This window comes from Balaenoptera ricei, chromosome 15, assembly GCF_028023285.1.
Source record: "Balaenoptera ricei isolate mBalRic1 chromosome 15, mBalRic1.hap2, whole genome shotgun sequence".
Taxonomy (NCBI): Eukaryota; Metazoa; Chordata; class Mammalia; order Artiodactyla; family Balaenopteridae; genus Balaenoptera; species Balaenoptera ricei.
In genome coordinates this window covers 49,233,197-49,253,400 of record NC_082653.1, presented here as the reverse complement: position 1 = coordinate 49,253,400, position 20,204 = coordinate 49,233,197, and the positions used below count along the sequence as shown (strand labels likewise).

At 43.2% G+C, this 20,204-nt stretch overlaps 1 protein-coding gene and 1 non-coding gene across 6 annotated transcripts in view; one reads left to right on the top strand and one right to left on the bottom strand.

Moving 5' to 3' along the window:
- Nucleotides 1-3,966: 3,966 nt before the first annotated feature.
- TRNAW-CCA (transfer RNA tryptophan (anticodon CCA)) lies at nucleotides 3,967-4,039 on the top strand. The gene has a single exon. It is a non-coding gene; the product is annotated as a tRNA-Trp (tRNA).
- Nucleotides 4,040-17,417: 13,378 nt separating this feature from the next.
- The window catches only part of DZANK1 (double zinc ribbon and ankyrin repeat domains 1), a 67,608-nt gene continuing 64,821 nt past the window's right edge, over nucleotides 17,418-20,204 (bottom strand). For 2 of the 5 annotated variants that reach the window (XM_059896200.1, XM_059896198.1), the window contains one exon: nucleotides 17,418-18,248. In XM_059896200.1, the coding sequence (XP_059752183.1) occupies nucleotides 18,125-18,248 (124 nt within the window). In that variant the 3' untranslated portion in view covers nucleotides 17,418-18,124. The remainder of the gene's footprint in view (nucleotides 18,249-20,204) is intronic. The other 3 variants (XM_059896197.1, XM_059896199.1, XM_059896201.1) reach the window with 2 other exon arrangements.

Below are 20,204 nucleotides of genomic sequence, written 5' to 3'. Positions count from 1 at the left end.
GCACAGGAAAATCCATCAATACAATACACCACATTCATAGAATGACGGTTAAAACACACACACAAACACGCACACATTCCATTTATATGAAATATCCAGAATAAGCCAATCCAAAGAGACAGAAGGCAAATTAGTGGTTGCCAGGGGCTAAGGAGAAGGGGGAAATAGGGAGTAACTTCTCTATTAGTGATAAAGGGCTGCCTTTCGGGGTAATAAAAATGTTCTGGAACTAGACAGTGATGATGGCTGCAGAATATTGTGAATGTGTCAAAAGCCACTGAATTGTATACTTTAAAAATGGTTAAAATGATAAATTTTATATTATCTGAATCTTATCTCAGTTAAAAATCTTACCTACCCAAATCCTGTAATTGGTAGAAGAATAAAAGTCTAGGGACAAATCTGGTGCCACAAAAATATTTGAGGCCTAAAACTGCCAATGTAAAAAAAAGCTTACGGGACTTCCCTGGTGGTCCAGTGGTTAAGACTCCGTGCTCCCAATGCAGGGGCCCGGGTTCGATCCCTGGTCAGGGAACTAGATCCTGCATGCTACAACTAAGACCTGGTGCGGCCAAATAAATATTTTTTAAAAAATAAAATAAAATAAACCTCACACACACTTGGTAAAATCCTAAACTGGCAGCAACAGCATTTCAATTGTTTTCTTAAGTTTTTCCAAAACAAATTGAGAGAAACGGTTCTGAAAAACCAGAGCCTTTGCTCTGTTTATGGCGCACAGCTGATTGTTAAATCCTCTAAGTATCTGTTTATTAATCTATAAAGTGTGAAAGCAAACATGTCAGAAGCAGGTGTACCATCCGCTGGCCAGCCAGAATGAGTGCTTGGTTTTGTGATGTCAATTTGCAGGGAGCCTTTCTTGGGAGAAGAAATATTTTGTGTTCTAATCCCTGTTCCCAAGCTCCATACAGTATTATAGAGAAGAACAACGCAGTCCTTACAGAATATTGAGACAGTCCACAGCGAAAGGCTCATTTCTGTACCCCAGTCTCTCAGTGCTACTGGTGAGCCAAAGGGGATGCCTTCATAGAGGAGAGGGTTAGCCAAGAAAGTTTTCATTAAAGGTGTGGAACTTTAGGAGAGATCAGGGAATGATGACAAGGACTGGAAAGTCAGAGGACAGAAAGAATAACCCAGGAAAAACTGGAAGTAGAATTTTTAGGCATGGAAATAACAGCTATAGTTTCCACAAAGAGACTGCTTTGCCTGGATTTTAGGGAACATATTAGGGAAATAAGATAAATTGTTACCAATGGTCAGGTCAAATTCTAGAGGCTTCAAAAGCCACTTTCAGGAGTCTAGAATTGGAATTATAAAGGAAAGGGACAAAATAAAATAAACAAAATGCTGAGGCACTTAAATGGTGGGAGAAATTCAGTGAAAGGCGGAAAAAAACACCACCAACAGCCTGACAATAAATGGTACTCAAGTCTGGGTATAGAGGTAGGAGGGAAAAGGTAAGATGCCTGGCCTTTTCCAAGTCAACCATTAAATATCTTTCAATGCTAGTATACTTTTCTACTTTTGCTATTTTAATTTATCTCAAATCCAGAGGATACCCTATGCTTCCAACTGCATCTGTAGCTTTTTTTTTTTTTTTTTTTTTTTTTAAACACACCTCCACTCTCCTTCATGTGTCTAACTGCAGAGACTTCCACCAGGGCTCAGACTGCTGAGTAAACAATGGTGTTTTCCATCCTGAAAACCGTGTGCTCTGCTGCCCCACTGCCCTGAGCTTTGATAGGAGAATGTGGGAACCAAGAGACAATTGGGTCCTGATTTGTAAAATTTTAGTGCTGTTTAGTGTTGATGAGCCTTTTCAGATAGTTCCTTCACGTTAAATTAATACAACCCCAAATATGTATACTATGTTCTTTACTTGAAGGGAGACACTTGCTGACTGACCCAGAGTCTGAGGTCCTGATTGACGACGTCCTTTTATTCCTCATGATTTGAGTCTAGATAATATAACAATAAGTGGTGAAGCTGCCTGGGTTTGAGTCAATATAAATACCAAGGCTCCCCTGCCTTCCCCTCTGTACCCAAGAAGAGAATTTATAATCTGTGTCTCTGCTTCCAGTTCTCTGAAACAGAACCTGTTTCAGCAGCCATATTCCCTGAGAAAATGGCAACAAATTTGAAATCACTATCAGTTTAAAAAAAACTATCTAAACACAAATTTAATGGCAATTTCTCATGTCCTATTGGTTAATAAATTGCATCTGAGAATTATATGCTAAAGAATAAAGAATACAAATATTGGTAAGCTTATAACTGAAAATCCATACTTAGCCAAGTATTGTGGTTGCCCTACTAGTCACTACTAATTAGGCCTTTTTTATTGCATTAATTGGAATAATATTTTTATTTCTTTCATCTTTTTTCTTGGGTTTCTTTGGCTGAATTTTTTCCTAGGTTCTTGGTTTGCACACATACCTTGCTAATTTCTAGTCTTTCTGTTTAAAGCTAAGAATTATTTTTTGAAGAACACTTTGAGGCTTAAATGCATATTGCTAAGTGAAAGAAGCCAGTCTAATAGCCAAGATATGAAAGCAACCCAAGAGGCCATCAACAGAAAAATAGATAAAGAAGATGTGGTATATATACGCAATGAAATATTACTCAGCAATAAAAAAGAACGAACTTCTGCCATTTGCAGCAACATGGTTGGACCTAGAGAATATTATGCCTACTGAAGTAAGTCAGACAGAGAAAGACAAATACTGCATATGTGGAATATAAAAAATACAAATGAATGTACATAGCAAAATAGAAACAGACTCAAAGATACAGAAAACAAGCTAATGGTTACCAGAGGGGAGAGGGAAGGTGAGGGGCAAGTTAGGGGTGAGAATTAAGAGATACAAACTACTATGTATAAGATAGATAAGCAACAAGGATATATTGTACACAGGGAATTATAGCCATTATCTTGTAATAACTTTTAATGGAGTATAACCTGTAAAAATACTGAATCACTATGCTATACACCTGAAACTAACATTGTAAATCAACTATACTTCAATAAAAAAAAGAAGCCAGTTCCATCACATCAAAAAGACTAAAATATGTAGGAATAAACCTACCTACCTAAGGAGGCAAAAGACTTGTACTCTGAAAACTATAAGATGCTGATGAAAGAAATTGAAGACGACAAAAACAGATGGAAAGATATACTGTGTTCTTGGATTGAAGAATCAATATCGTTAAAATGACCATACTACCCAAGGCAATCTATAGATTAAATGCAATCCCTATCAAAATACCAATAGCAGGACTTCCCTGGTGGCTCAGTGGTTAAGACTCCCCACTCCTAATGCAGGGGACCTGGCTTCGATCCCTGCTCAAGGAACTAGATCCCACATGCATGCTGCAACTAAGATTCACATGCCACAACTAAGGAGCCCATGTGCTACAACTAAGACCTGGTGCAACCAAATAAATAAATAAATAAAATTTATCTCTTAAAAAAATACCAATAGCGGGCTTCCCTGGTGGCGCAGTGGTTGAGAATCTGCCTGCCAATGCAGGGGACACGGGTTCGAGCCCTGGACTGGGAAGATCCCACATGCCGCGGAGCAACTAGGCCCGTGAGCCACAATTACTGAGCCTGCGCGTCTGGAGCCTGTGCTCCGCAGCAAGAGAGGCCGCGACAGTGAGAGGCCCGCGCATCGCGATGAAGAGTGGCCCCCGCTTGCCGCAACTAGAGAAAGCCCTCGCACAGAAACGAAGACCCAACACAGCCAAAAATAAATAATTAAATGATAAATAAATTAAAAAAAAATACCAATAGCATTTTTCACAGAAATAGAACAAATAGTTTTAAAATTTGTATGGAAACACAAAAGACCCCAAATAGCCAAAACCATCTTGAGAAAGAAGAACGGTGCTGGAGGAATCACGCTCCCTGACTTCAGACTATACTACAAAGCTACAGTCATTGGGACTTCCCTGGTGGTCCAGTGGTTAAGGCTCCATGCTCCCAGTGCAGGAGGCCCAGGTTCGATCCCTGGTCAGGGAACTAGATCCTGCATGCTGCAACTAAGAACCTGCATGCAGCAACTAAGACCTGGCGCAGAAAAATAAATAAATAAATATTTTTTTAAAAAAGTAAAAAGAAACAAGAGAAATCAATTAGAAAAAAAAGCTACAGTCATCAAAAGAGAACAGTACTGGCACAAAAAACGGACACATAGATCAATGGAACAGGATAGAAAGCTCAGAAATAAACCCATACACTTATGGTCAATTAGTCTATGACAAATGAGGCAAAAATATACAATGGCAAAAAGACAGTCTCTTCAATAAGTGGTGCCGGGAAAACTGGATGGCTACATGTAAAAGAATGAAATTAGAACATTCTCTAAAACCATATACAAAAATAAACTCAAAATGGATTAAAGACCTAAATGTAAGACCAGAAACCATAAAACTCCTAGAGGAAAACATAGGCAGAATGCTCTTTGACATAAATTGTAGCAATATTTTTTCAGATCTATCTCCTAAAGCAAAGGAAATAAAAGCAAAAACAAATGGTACCTAATTAAATTTAAAAGCTTCTGCATAGCAAAGGAAACCATTGACAAAAAGACAACCTACTGAATGAGAGAAAATATTTGCAAATGATATGATCAATAAGGGGTTAATATCCAAAATATAGAAACAGCTCATACAACTCAGTATCAAAAAATAAACAACCCAATTAAAAAGTGGGCAGGGCTTCCCTGGTGGCGCAGTGGTTGAGAATCTGCCTGCCAATGCAGGGGACACGGGTTCGAGCCCTGGTCTGGGAAGATCCCACATGCCGCGGAGCAACTGGGCCCGTGAGCCACAACTACTTAGCCTGCGCGTCTGGAGCCTGTCCTCCGCAACGAGAGGCCGTGACAGTGAGAGACCCACGCACCGCGATGAAGAGTGGCCCCCGCTTGCCGCAACTAGAGGAAGCCCTCGCACAGAAATGAAGACCCAACACGGCCATAAATAAATAAATAAATAAATAAATAAATTTATTTTTAAAAAAAAAAGGATTTACCCTCTTAGCAACTTTAAATCTACAATACAGTGTTACTAACTATAGTCACCATGCTGTACATCACATCCCCAGGACTTATTTTATAACTGGAAGTTTGTACCTTTTGACCACCTTCACCCATTTTGCCCACCACCTGGCCTCTGGCAACCACCAATTTGTTCTCTATATCTAAAATGTTTTTGGTTTTTTTTTTTTCTTTTAGATTCCACATATATGTGAGATAACACAGTATTTTTCTTTTTCTGATATTTCACTTAGCATAATGCCCTCGAGATCCATCCATGTTGTAACAAATGGCAAGCTTTCCTTCTTTTTCCAACTGAAAAATATTCCATTGCATGTATGTGTGTGTATATATATATATATATATATATATATATATATATATACACATCTTCTTTGTTCATTTGTTGATATACACTTAGGTTGATTCCATATCTTGGTAAACAATGCTGCAATGACTATGGGGTGTTGCATATATCTTTATGTTAGTACTTTCAGTTGTTTTTTGGATAAATACCCAGACATGGAATTGCTGGATCGTATATAGTTCTGTTTTTAATTTTTTGAGGAACCTCCATACTATTTTTCCATAGTGGCTGTGCCAATTTACATTCCCACCAACAGTGCACAAGGGTTCCCTTTTTTCCACATCCTCACCAACACTTGTTATTTCTTGTCATTTTGATAATAACCATTCTAACAGTTGTGAGGTGATATCTCATTGTGGTTTTGATTTGCATTTCCTTGATGATTAGTGATATTGAGCCATTATCTCTTCATGTACCTGTATGTCTTCTTTGGAAAAATGTCTATTCAGATCCTTTGCCCATTTTTTAATCAGATTGGTGTTTTGCTATTGAGTTAATGTGAGTTCTTTATGTATTTTGGATATTAACCCCTTATTAGATAGGATTTGCAAATATTTTATCCTATTCAGTTGGTTGCCTTTTCGTTTTATTGATAGCTTCTGTGCACAGCAAAGGAAACATTTCAGTTTGATGGAGACTCATTTATTTTTGCTTTTGTTGACTATGCTTTCAGTGTCAAATCCAAAAAATCACTGCCAAGACCAATGTCACAGAGCTTACTGCCTATGTTTTCTTCTAGGAGTTTTATGGTTTCAGGTCTTACATTCAAGTCTTTAATCCATTCTGAGTTACTTTTTGTGTATGGTGTAAGACAGTGGTCCAGTTTATTTTACATGTGGCTGTTCAGCTTTCCCAATACCATTTATTAAAGAGACTGTCTTTTCCCATTGTATATTCTTGGCTCCTTTGTTGTAAATTAGTTGACCATATATGTGTGGGTTTATTTTTGAACTCTCTATTCTGTTCCATTGATCTGTGTCTGGCTTTATGCCAGTACCATACTGTTTTGATTGCTGTGGCTTTGTAACATAGTCAGAAATTACAGAACGTGATACCTCTGGCTTTGTTCTTTTTTCTCAATATTGCTTTGGCTATTCAGGGTCTTTTGTGGTTCCATATAGATTTTATGATTGTTTGTTCTATTTCTGTGAAAAATGCCATTGGAATTTTGATAGAAATTGCATTTAATCTGTATATTGCTTTGGATAGTATGGCCATTTTAAGAATATTAATTCTTCCAGTCCATGAGTATGGAATATTTTTCTATTTGTGTCTTCAACTTCTTTCATCAATGTCTTATAGTTTTCAGTATACAGTTTTTTCACTATCTTGGTTAAATTTATTCCTAGGTATTTAATACTTTTTTACACAATTGTAAATAGGATTTTTAATTTCTTTGATAGTTTGTTACTAGTATACAGAAATGCAACAGATTTCTATATATTGCTTGGTACCCTGCAACTTTAACTGAATTCATTTATTTGTTCTAACAGTTTTTGGTGGCGTTTTTAGGGTTTTCTACATATAATATCTTGTCACCTGCAAATAGTGAGTTTTACTTATTTTCAAATTTGGATGCCTCTTATTTTTTTCTTGCCTAATTGCTCTGGCTAGGACTTCCAATTCTATGTTGAATAAAAGTGGCAGGAGTGGGCATTCTTGTCTTGTTTCTGATCTTAGAGGAAAATCTTTCAGCTTTTCACCATCAAGTATGATATTAGCTGTGGGCTTCTCATATATGACCTTTATTATGTTGAGGTATGTTTCCTCTCTACCCACTTAGTGGAGTTTTTAATCAAAAAAGATGAATTTGTCAAATGCTTTTTCTGCAACTATTGAGATGTTCATATGATTTTTATCCTTCATTTTGCTAATGTGGTGTATCACACTGACTAATTTGCACATGTTGAACCATCCTTGAGTCACTGGAAAAAAATCCCACTTGATCATGGTGTATGACCCTTTTAATGTACTGTTTTGTTTGGTTTGTTAATATTTCGAGGATTTTTGCATCCATGTCCTTCAGGAATATTGGCCTGTAATTTTCTTTTTCTGTAATATCTTTGTCTGGTTTTGATATCAGGGTAGTATTGGTCTCAAAATGAGTTTGGAAGCATTTATTCCTCTTCAATTTTTGGAAGAGTTTGAGAGCATAGGTATTAAATTATCTTTGAATATTTGAGAGAATTCAGTGATGCCATCTGGTACTGAACTTTTCTTGGGATGTTTTTGCCTACTGATTCAATTTCTTTACTAGTAATCTGTTCAGATTTTCTATATCTTCATGATTTAGTCTTGGAAGTCTGTCTGTTTCTAGGAATTTGTCTGTTTCTTCTAGGTTGTCCAATTTGTTGGTGTATAATTGTTCATAGTAGTCTCTTATTAGCCTTTGTATTTCTGTAGTTTCAGTTTAACACCTTTTATTTCTGATTTGAGCCCTCTTTTTTCTTGGTGAGTCTAGCTAAAGGTTTGTCAGTCTTGTTTATCTTTTCAATGAACCAGTTCTTAGTTTCATTGAACTTTTCTATTATCTTTGTTATTCTCTTTCTTCTACTAACTTTGGGCTTAGTTTGTTCTTTTTCTAGTTCCTTGAGGTATAAAGGTTGAGATTTTTCTTGTTTCTTGAGGTAGGCATTTATTGCTATGAACTCTCTTAGAATTGCTTTTGCTGATCCCTTAAGTTTTTGTACCTTGTATGTCCACTTTAGTTTGTCTCAAGGTATTTTATTTTGCTTTTGATTTCTTCATTGACCCATTGGTTGTTTAAGTAGCATGTTCAGTAGCATGTCTCCACATATTTGTGAGTTTTCTAGTTTAAAAGGAAGCACTTTTAAAGTATTGTTATAAGCTATACCTCTCTTTTGGAAAATGTAAGTTAGGTTCCCTATTTTATAGCCCTCCCCAACGTAAATTCTGGGAAGCAAGTTCTTAGTACTAATAAAGGTCCTAAGTAGTACCTACTAAAGAGATGTCTCGGGGGGAACAAAGTAATGCTTCTGGCAATTTACTCTAGGAGGGGAGACAGGACATTCGACTCTGGACACTTGTTGCAAGTTGAGGGGATCAACGTTACAGAATTACAGCTGGAAAAACTCGCACTGCCCTCCCCAGAGGCAGCCCTCACTTTGAGCTGTGTGTGCTCCTTGTATTCAAGTTGTCTGAAACACAGAACGCATGGACCTCATGGAAGGATATTTTGGACCATTAATAAGTCAGCAAGGCGGCATCTCTGGGCTTCTGTGGCAACTAACCACCACCAATGCAATTTCCAAGACAAGACCATCTCACAAAGGAACCAGGAGTAATTCAGGTTAGGTGTGCCACCACTGAGGATTTGTTTCTACCCAATATTCCTGAGTTTTAAATTTATATCATTGTTGCCATTTTCAATAAAGAGTTTAGAGAAAATTAAAGGGATTGACTAACTTGCCCCAAACAGCTCTTTCTGTAAGCATAATTCGCACCTAACCACAGAGCCTCCAAATACACGAAGCAAAACTGACAAGACAGAAGGGAGAAATAAACTCAACAATAGTCATTGGAGACTTCAGTACTCTACCTTCAAGAGTGGCCAAAACAATTATCAGCTCAGCAAGGAAACAGGAACTGAATACCACTCTAATCCAACCAGACCTAACAGACCATGTAGCTCTACAGAGCACACCACACAGCAGCAGCAGAATCCGTGTTCACAAACCTGTGGAAATTTAAATAACACCCTCTTACATAACCAATGGTTCAAAGAAGAAATCACAAAGGAAATTAGAAAGTACTTCGAGATGAATGAAAATGAAAACAACATATCGAGAGATATGGGAAACTGTGAAAGTAGTGTTCAGGGAAAATTTACAGCTATAAATGCCTAAATTTAAAAAGATCTCATCAGTAACAAACTTCCACCTTAAGAAACTAGAAAAGGAAAGTTAAAAGTACACTCAAAGTGGGCTTCCCTGGTGGCGCAGCAGTTGAGAACCTGCCTGCCAGTGCAGGGGACACGGGTTCGAGCCCTGGTCTGGGAAGATCCCACATGCCGCGTAGCAGCTGGGCCCGTGAGCCGCAATTACTGAGCCTGCGCGTCTGGAGCCTGTGCTCCGCAACAAGAGAGGCCGCGATAGTGAGAAGCCCGTGCACTGCGATGAAGAGTGGCCCCCGCTTGCCACAACTAGAGAAAGCCCTCGCACAGAAACGAAGACCCAACACAGCCATACATTAAAAAAAAAAAAAAAAAAAAGTACACTCAAAGTTAGCAGAAGGAAGGAAATAAGGATTAGAGTGGAGAAAAATGAGAGAATGGAAAACAATAGAATCAGTGAACCCCAAAGTTTGTTCTTTGAAAAAGATCAAGAGAAGAAAAATAAGAGAAAGATGTAAATAACTAATATCAGAAATGAAAGTGAGGACATTGTTACTGACCTTAGAAAAATTATAGGGAATACAAGGAAATACTATGAACAATTGTATGCTCTTCAACTAATTAGATAACCTAGATGCAATGTTCAAATTCCTAGAAAACGATGAACTATAGAAACTGATTCAAGAAGAAATAGAAAATCTAACAAGTAAAGAGATAGAATACTTTAAAAAACAAAGTCTAGTATGGATGTAAGGATGTCAGAGGCATAGAGATCAAGCACAGGGCACTCTGGGCCATCTCCAACCACGTGGGTAGGATGAGAGTAAGGAAGTCAGCTTTGCCCTGGAGGAAGTGAGTTAAATTCCTTCACCTACTCAGTAGTCTGGAATGGGGAAGAACCACCTACCTCTCTGCTTCATATCCGTGCTCCTTAGAGCAAAGCCTGGGAGCTGACAAGCCCCTTACACAGGCCCAGCATCACTATGAACCTGTATGTATGTACCAATCCTGCCAGTCAGTCACTTACTAATACTGACCACCCACAAAGGCCCACCAGCCACTGAAGAGCATCAACAATAGTACACGTAAGTGAGCATGACATCACGTGTGGCAGCCAGGTATACACACATATTTGGTTATGTCCTTGTGGTTTAAGAGAATAAAAACTTTCCAGTTGTTCCTTTGGGGAAAGAATGGGGGATTAGTGAGAATTCCAGGAATGAAACTTCTAGACACTGTACACATTGACAGTTTTCAGTAGCTAGATTCCTGTATTGTGTGAAAATTTACATAGGTTTTCTGTTAAAACTAGTGAGTTTATATTCACGTGAGGTGAGTGTCCCAGTTCAAATTCATATTCCCTAAATAAACAAGGGGGTCCCTCCGTGAAACACTGACATGAGTCTTCACTGAGGAGAAATGGACAAATTAAAGCAATTAGTCTATTAAGGTAAATACCAAATACCACCTCTGGGAAACAAGAGGGCGAGGAAGAGATGGTGGGGTGGGTAACACTTAGAAATACAGGCGAGGAGGGGAAGGAGGGGGTGGGTAGGAGGATGGGGGAGGGGAGTGAGAGGGGAGGGGAGAAGGTTAAGGGGGGCGGGGAGGGAGGAGACAGGAAGGGTGAACAGAGAGATGAAGGTAAGTGGGGGAAAGAGTTGATGTAAGAGATGAGGAGGGAATTTTAGGGGAGAAGGCAGCAAAGCAGGGTCCAAAATATTCAGCAAATTCCATGAAGACGTTTCTTAGGTCCTATCCGAACGGAACCATGTTAGACTGGATTTGCATTCTAATAAAAAACTTGGCCAAAACCCAGAAAAAGCCTGTTTTAAGAAATGTATAAATTCCTTTGTCATCAGATGATCCACGTATTTAAGAGCTTTCGCCACAGACACACGCTGGTCTGCCCAACCAAAGGGCAACAAGAACCTTGCACCACCCCCAGGCTAGGATCCCCACCACCTGCAATGTCCACTCCCGACTCACCCAGGAAAGGGTCCTCAGCAGAAGGGGGCTGCCTTTGCGGGGAGCCCACAGCTGCTCCCCGGGCCCAGCTCTGTTCTCCTGAGCCCCCTACCCGTCTCCTGGGACAAAACCACCAGCAGTTTGTGGCGTCCAGTTCTTCCCTGGAAAGGCAGGAGACGGTCCAGCTCTCTGTACAATTCGAGCCTGAAAGCATCTGTGCCCTTCTGTCTGTCACGTCAGGACCAAATGGAGGAGGGGGGAGCAGAGTTAGGAGTCTCTGGTCCGTGTCTTTGATGCAAAGGAAGCCCCCTGGGGTTGCTGGGGATGCAGCTGACTGACTGGAATATTGGGAGAAACTAAGTCTTTTCAATTTTGTAGTTGGTCAAGGACGAGCAGGAACCTGGGTCTGGAGCATTTGTAAACAGACAAGGGGAAAAAAGCAACTGGAGTGAGTTCTCGGGACCCCCTGCAGAAGTAAATTAAAGAAAAATGAAAAATGGTGTTTGGGACACACTCCAACCAGAGATGTACCTCCATGGCCCAAGGCCAGGATGCCTGAAGCTGGGGTCCCAGCTCCAGGCAGGGACTTCACTGTCACTGGATCAGGCCAGAGAGAGTCCCACCATCCACAGAAGCCATGACTGGCGAGTTTGTGGTCCTGGTGTCCCTGCCGTGTGGACTCAGGATGCAGCGACCTCTTAGTGTATTGTTACATCAGACAGGAGGTTCTGGAACACCACGGGCACAGCCCCCTGGAAACCAGCCACAGCGAACACCGTTTTAAGTAAAAATATTCTAAGTTACAGACGGTTTAAGGATCTCAATTGTGAAGACCTTAAACATGTTTTCTACCCAATATCCTTATGTAACTTTGGGTACCTCAGTTGAACAGTTTTCAGAGAAAAAGCTTATCAGAATGATCATCTAACTTGACCCAGGCAGCTTTTTTCCCGCCCCCGTCACTGTAGCATAATATCAAGATTTTTCTCCATTCTTTATCACAGAACACCTCTAAATCCTCAAGAAAACTGTTTGAAAAAACTTAATATGGGGCTTCCCTGGTGGCGCAGTGGTTGAGAATCTGCCTGCCAATGCAGGGGACACGGGTTCGAGCCCTGGTCTGGGAGGATCCCACATGCCGCGGAGCAACTGGGCCCGTGAGCCACAACTACTGAGCCTGCGCGTCTGGAGCCTGTGCTGCGCAACAAGAGAGGCCGCGATAGTGAGAGGCCCGCGCACCGCGATGAAGAGTGGCCCCCACTTGCTGCAACTAGAGAAAGCCTTCGCACAGAAACGAAGACCCAACACAGCCATAAATAAAAATAAAATAAATAAATAATAAATAAAAATTAAAAAAAAAAAAAACTTAATATGGCACATTGCATTTGGTATGTGCTCTATAAAAATTTACTTTGAAAAGTTAATGAGGGCTTCCCTGGTGGCACAGTGGTTAAGAATCTGCCTGCCAATGCAGGGGACATGGATTCGAGCCCTGGTCCAGGAAGATCCCACATGCCGTGGAGCAACTATGTCTGTGAGCCACAACTACTGAGCCTGCGCTCTAGAGCCCACGAGCCACAACTACTGAGCCCGTGTGCTACAACTGCTGAGGCCCGTGCGCCTAGAGTCTGTGCTCTGCAACCCCCCGCTCACAGCAACCGGAGAGGGCCCGAGTGCAGCAACGAAGACCCAATGCAGCCAAAAATAAATAAATAAAATAAATTTATTAAAAAAAAAAAGTTAATGAATGTGTGAGTGAATGTATAAAAGGAGAGGCACAGAAATGCAGACAAGGCTAGCATCTGACCTGCTATAATTAAAATTGTGCCAACCACTGAGAAAAGCTGGAATTCCAATAGTCATTCCACAAAAAAGAAAACCAAAAAACCCCTGAGGCTTAGCACAAATATTTTTGGAACATGTAATAATGTAATGCTTTGTTAGAGATTTCCTTTTTCTATTTCTAGTAAATCTGACACATACAGGCCTCCTCCTCCAGCCACCCCCAACCTCATTTCAATGACACTTGGTGGCATGTCGGTTTTGCTGCAGCTACACTATCACCAGCCTGCCCAGCCTCAGCCTCCTCCTCCGGGGCTTGGATAAGTAAGCAAACGGCTCCACAGACATAGTGGCTCCCCAGCTTCTGGAAACCAGAGAATCAGTACAAATTATAAGAGAGCTAAGGAATGAAGCCTCTGATTTCTCTCAAATCAAAAGAGAGATTTGGATCTGCCTTCTCCTCTTCTCGCTGGTTGTGACCAGCTCCATTTGCTCACAACTGCGATCAGAGGTGGGTAAACCCACATCCTGCACACCTTCAGGTTCTGCTTGCTGTTTACACGGAGCTACAGGTCTACAGGGATTCGCTGGGGACGGATCCTGGAACAGAGGGAAGACAGGAAGACAGAGCAAAGCTGGTGCCCTTTGAGGAACTTGCCTTCCTGACAAGTGGAGGGACCCACGGACTAAGCTGTCACTGTCACGGTCACCAAAGGGCAGGCACACGTTAAATGCTCTTTCAACACCTTTTGATTGGGTAATTTCACTTCCCTTGTAAAAGCTGTTCCTGATCTTAAGGAATTTAAGGAAAGAAGAGAGTAGGAGAAGCAAGTGTTATTTCCCAACAGGTAACATATTTCTTGGTGTATGGAGCAAAAAGTCAGGATATTGTTTTTTTAAACAAGGAAATCGATTTCAATATTTTTAGTGTGCAAAAATATTTACGTAAAATAGTCTATCCACAGAGACGTTTAGAAAACTCTCTGGATGGTGCAATTTTTCCCTCTTCATTTGAATTTTCTGAATTGTTTTAATTTCTTACAATAAGCATGTAATGGTTTGCAAAAACAATAAATTATCTCACTAAGAGAATTAGTAAATCATTTAGTCTGTCAAAATTTGATGAAGACTAAATATCTACCTTGATTATAAACGTGTCTAAGAGACAAAACATACGGCAACGTTACCCGTTTTATAACAACACATAAACCCACGTAACCAGGATGCTATTTGAAATTTAAAACATTTTGAAGTTTTTTTTTTAGGTTATAAAACAGTTGATACCCAAACATTTTCTAGTCTACTGACACACGTACTTTTATTTTTATCTACAACATTATATCAGAACTATCTGATAAAAAAAATAACATGTTTTTCAAACCTCACAGCCAGGATACCTCTGCTGCAAAACCTGCAGTTTGGCTACAAAATTCTTTCGCCCAAACACAAAAGCCACAGTGAATTTTCTCCACATCTCTTTGCTGAGAACCTACCTCACCATGTTCATTTTGCCAGACACGCAGGAGCCGATACGCCGGGGTTTGCAGCAGAGAGGATTTATTCACAAAGCAGCCGAGCGAGGAACCGGGAGAACAAATCTCAAATCCACCTCCCCGAAGGCGAGGGGCTGGGGTCTTTATGGCATAACGAATCAAGCAGCAAGGCGGTCTGAAGCGTGGGGAGCGTGGGGAGAGGTGATTGGGAAAAGGTGTGATAATCGTCATTCTGCGCAGGTGTCACTAGGCTTCAGGCTCCGCACCTTCCAAAGGTCACCCCACGACGCTGGCGCATCTTAACTGGCTGACCTCACGCAGACGCAGCTGACTCCAAGCTCCTGGAAACAGCTCGGGCAAACATCTTATTGTTCAGGCTCCATGCGGCTTGGAGGACGTGCGAATCTGAAAATGACCTTGATTAGCGCCGGCAGGTGAAATGGATCAGACTCATCACCCATGAGCCAGGAACTGGGAGGAGGCACCACGATTCTGCGCCCGCAGGTGTTTAGTCTCCGGGGAGACCGGCCTGTGACCGGGGAGGTACCAGCTGGACGGGTCATCTCTGCTGCGGGGAGAGGCACACGCGGCTGGGGCCAGTGGTGGAGGGGCAGGAGGGCAGCCAGTCCTGCCCGGCCCGGAGTTGAGGGGCCTGGTAACTTTTTGGGGCCCAGGTAGGATCTCAGGAGCAGAACCAGAGAAGAGCCTGCATCATGGCCTCAGCCTCTGGTCCAGGAGTCCCTGGTCAACTCGGGAAGGGGGTTTGGTTTTCTCACGAGGACAGATGTAGGCTGCCTGGTGAAGGGCAGGACATGGGCAGGATGGGAAGGAGGAGGCTGAGGGACCCGGGGGAGGAGGGGAGGCCAGGCCTGAGCAAGGGCAGGGTCTGGAGGTGGGCAGACGGGGTCGGGAGCCCAGAGCGAGCCTCATCCCAGCCCGCGGGTATGGGCATCCTGGACACAGCGGCCGCGGGGGGGACCCACGGGGGATGCACTGGGGTGGCCCTAGGCGGGCGGTGACAGAACAGAGCAAGATGATCTGAAAGCCCAGCAGCGCCAAAGCCAAAGGCCACAGAAAAGGGAAAAGACAGAAGGTGAACCGTGCAGAGGAGCGAACGCTGCCACCAGTCCCCCTCCCTGGGTGGGCGGAGACACTGCGGGGAGAGGTGCTGGGGGCAGGAGGGGCCGAGGGGAGACAGGCCCCCTGCAGCTCCCGCCCCAGCAGGCTCGCGGCCGAGTTCAGCTCCCAGCAGGGAGGCCTTGAGCTCCAGGCGGCCGCCCATGGGTCCCCACAGCCTGCAGTGTGCTTCTTCAGAACCAAAAGAATGACTCAGCTGTTTCGAGTCCCTGACCTCGAGCCGCTCTTTTAAAGGGCTCCACTGATAAGCTCAGGCCCACCCAGGATCACCTCCTGTTTGATTTAACTTTAAATCAATTGATTATGGTTTTTAATTACATTACAGACTCACGTCACCTTTGCCACGTAACATCCAATGACAGGAGGGGCACCCCACGGTGTCCACGAGAGGGACTCGCTGGGCGTCATCATAGAGCTGCCTGTCATGCCTGGTCCTCAGCACTTTGTACCCCCAGTTTGAAGGGAAAAAAGAGAGTGAATACGGGGATGAATATCAAAGAAAAAAAGACAGTAAATTACAGAAGTGTATTAGGCAGCGTTCTCCAGGGAAAGCCAGTCGGATAAACACAGAGAGAGAGATTTGTTATCGGAACTGGCTCGTGCTCTCACGAAGGCTGAGAATTCTCACCGCCTGCCATCTGCAGCTGAGACTCCAGAAAGCTGGTGACGTAGTTCTCGTTTGAGTCCAAAGGCCGGAGAACCAGGGGCACTGGTGGTGTAGGGCCCAGTCCGAGGGCAGGAGGAGACGGTGGTCCCAGCTCAAGAGCCGGGCAGAGAGAGTGAATTCTCCCTTCCCCCACCTTGTTAACTCCCATCCCCACGTGTGATGCCACCAAACTGGGAGCTGGAATGGGCGGGGGGCACATAGCAGGTGGTGGTGGGGCTTGGATGGAAGAAAAGCCTGGGGTCGCCTGTCTGGTGAGGAGGAAATCGTCCGAGGCCTGAGGGCACCGGGGAGCCCAGTGGGCGCTGTGATTGTTTTCCCATTACCATCCTAGGATAACGCTGATTGTAGAAAGATGGGAGCAGGAGCAGGGAGTCGGGTAAACTAAATTTCATTTCTTTTAACGTGAGGAGTCAAATCCAGATATATTTGTTGTAAAGATGTCCGCTTAAACTAGCTAATAAAAATAGCGAATAAAAGAGCTAACATCTAACTCTTCATACTTTATTCATGTGTGCTTTTTATATTTTTATATTTATCTATGGAGTAACCTTCTGTTTCAGGTGGCCGCATATGGAAAAGTAAGGAAAGTGTTTTCTGAAGCTTACTGACGAGCGCAGAGCCTTGTTGTGCAGTTTCTCTTGCAGCCAACCCTGAGCCCAACCTTAAAGGAAGAGAATTCTGGAAAGGTCGTCCTGGCTACACGAAGCAGACACTGTGCAAACTACCCAGACACCAAACCAGATGACTGGCCTCGGCGGGGCTCTCCGGACACCGGTTACCCTGGCAGCGGCTCCCTCCCCTTCTGCAGGCCACCAGGCCAGGCGTCTACCTGGGAAGCCAGTGTCAGCACCGCCCAACCGCACTGGGGCTTGGGTCCCACTCTGCACCTGTCCCCCTGCAGACAGTCACCCGCCCTGGGGAAATAAAGTGCAGGCAGTGATGCCAGCAGAGTCTATTACTTATTGTCGTGAGTTAGTTATTCTAAATTAACAAATATCCTGTTTACAAATGTTAACAGAAACAATTTAGGGACTCCTACTGCAGCGTTAGCACCCAAAGATTGAAATGATGATCTGAAAAAAAGAGGAATCAAAATTACACATTCCTGCAGTTGGTTTATTCAAAGCTTACTTGTCAACCAAAGAACAAGCCATAACAACAGGAATATTGATGAGTTTAGCTTAATAAGGAAAAATTCTAATAAGCTCAATCTTTATGCACTAACTAATTTGGAACCACTTACTAGATATTAAGCAAACAACATGCAGAACAGTACGTGGTTTCCCACGATTTGTCTTAGACAAGGGGACAGAATATGTGTTACCTCTACTTATATTTTACGTGTACTCTGTACGAACACATACACATACTACGTACATTTGCTTATATAATCCTACACTACTTCTGGAAAGACACGACGGACACGGATGTCACTGGTGGCCTTTGTGGAGGGGACGTGGGTGGTTGTGGGGCAGGGACGAGAGGGAGACTTCACAACATTTTATACCTTTTGGCTTAGAACCGTGTGTAATTTTATCTACTGAGAAATAATATTAAAGAGCAAATTCTAAGACAAGCAGCAATACACCACTGAAAGCATACACTAAATTCATCACTCTCCAGGGCATTTGGGGAAATACTCATGGGGTGTTGGGGGCTTATACTGTCACATAACTTTTAAAAGCTTATGAGTGCCTCTCGAGCTCAGTTTCCAAACCTCAAATACGCATTTCAGAAGGAAGAGAACAAAGCACAGCCAGAGCTGGGCGGTTTCTTTAAAGGAAGCCTGCGGGGCCCTCAGGGCTAACGGTCATCCAGGCTGAGCTTAGCAGCAAAGAGCGAGATGACGGGGTCATCCCCAGTTTCCAGGGCCAGGTCATACGCCGTCTGGTCTCTTGCGTTCTTCTTCTGAATGCTTGCGTTGCATCTGCGAAGGAAATGGGGGTGAGCGGACGGACTCAGGTCTCCGAACCTTCCCTGCCTTGGAAGCCAGTCTGGGAGCTCCTGGCCCCCGTCCCAAACTTCCCCCAAGAGGCCACTGTGACCAGCCCTCAAGGGTGGCTCTACCCTGAGACCTGAGGGGTGCTGTGATCTCACACGTCCAGTGCCAATCCCGGCCGTGGGTTCCCATTGCATCAATGACCCACAACCAAGTGGGTTTAAGGGGGCAACGTTTTCATTGTGCTTTTAAAAGCCCTTAGTGCCCTGGGAGCCATGGGGGGATGGTGGCCCCATTACTGGGTCAGCTGTTCTGGAACCAGGACCCTCTGAAATCCTCACAGGCCAACAGGAGGATCACTGTGGCCATCAGTGTCCCTCGGAGGCCAAGGAACATACCCCAGTAAGGCAGTGATGCACTCCCTTCCTGCCAGGCCAAGCAGAGCTGCTTCATGAAGAGCTGTATTTTGGAGCCTGTTTGGATGGGAAAAAATCCCTGGCTAAATCCTTGGTTCGCATCCTCAAGAAACTGGAGAAGAAGCAGTTGACCAAAGGGGCCTTGGTTTCACCCATGACCTATTTAACTAACCCAGGAAAATCTCTTGACTCTGCCCTCTCTGTTCCTTTCCTTGGAGGATTTGGAGGGTAAGCTTTGATATCAGACAGAAAGTGAAAAGCTATACACATATTCATTTTTTAAAGTGAGAAACCCCACAAGGATCTGGTTTGTAGTCAGTTTAGCAAATGCTAATAAATACTATGTTAGTATATTTCCTGCAAGAGTTCATGGAACGCGTTGGACACGGTCTCACCCTTGGCTTGACCCTTTGGGCACTGTCTGTATGACAATAACCTTTCAGGGCTGCAGCTCCTATTCTTGTGTAGGGACAATGACCTTGGCTTCAGTGAGTTTGGCTTGTGTGATATGAAAATAAACACCAATCTTAGAACCCAGAGGGCAGGCCCAAGAGGTCAGACAGCATATTTTGCGATGTGCCAGACTGTCTCTACCTTGCCTGGTCAGCTTTGGCCCAGTGAGTGAGCAGTGGATGCTGCAGTGGAGGACGGGGTGCTACCTGCATTCTAGAATTCATGAAAGGCTCCTGCCCAGAGGTGGCAGGAGTGATGGAAGGTGGGAGTCGTGGCTGAAGACAGAGATGAGATGAGCAACTGGAGGTCTGCATTCTCCTGGCCCTGATCTTCTCCTCAACACCGCCACCCTGTCCCCTGCACCTGCAGCCATACATTTATCCCAATAGAGAAAAAGGATGGTGGCCTCTTTTCTGAAGGAGATAAACGGAGCCTCTGGCAACTTCCACGCCCAGAGGGAAGCCTTCCACTTGTCCCAGTCTGAGAGCAGCTTCATACACCCACAACCCACCCCACCCCCACCCCAGCTGATAAGCTCCTGTCATACACACAGAATTCCCACTCATCTAGCCCATTCCGCATTCTCAAACATGGACGGATGACAAAGGATCACACACATCTGAGAAAAATCTGCAGCATCAAAGAAAAATCAAACACAAATGTGAGAAATTAAAAATGACTGAAGACAATATTAGACAAAAACAGAAGGCTATGAAGAAGAAGCAATCAGAACAAAAAGGAGCTCTTAGAAAGTAAAAATATGACTGTTGAAAGAAAAAGTATTCAGCAGGAGGGTCAAGGAAATCTCTTAAAACAGAGAGAAAAAGGGAAGTGAAAAATATGGGGGAAAAAATTAAAAAGACAGACAGAGGGGGTCAATTCAAGTGGTCCACCATCTAACTAATAGGAATTCTAGAAAGAGAGAATCAAAAAAAAATGGAGGGGAGAAAATAACAAAGAGATAAAATTTCCCTGAGCTGAAGAAACACATGACTTTTCAGACTGAAAGGGCCAAGTGGATGAATGAACAACAGCACATGAAAAAAATACCCCTATGAAATTTCAGAACATCAGG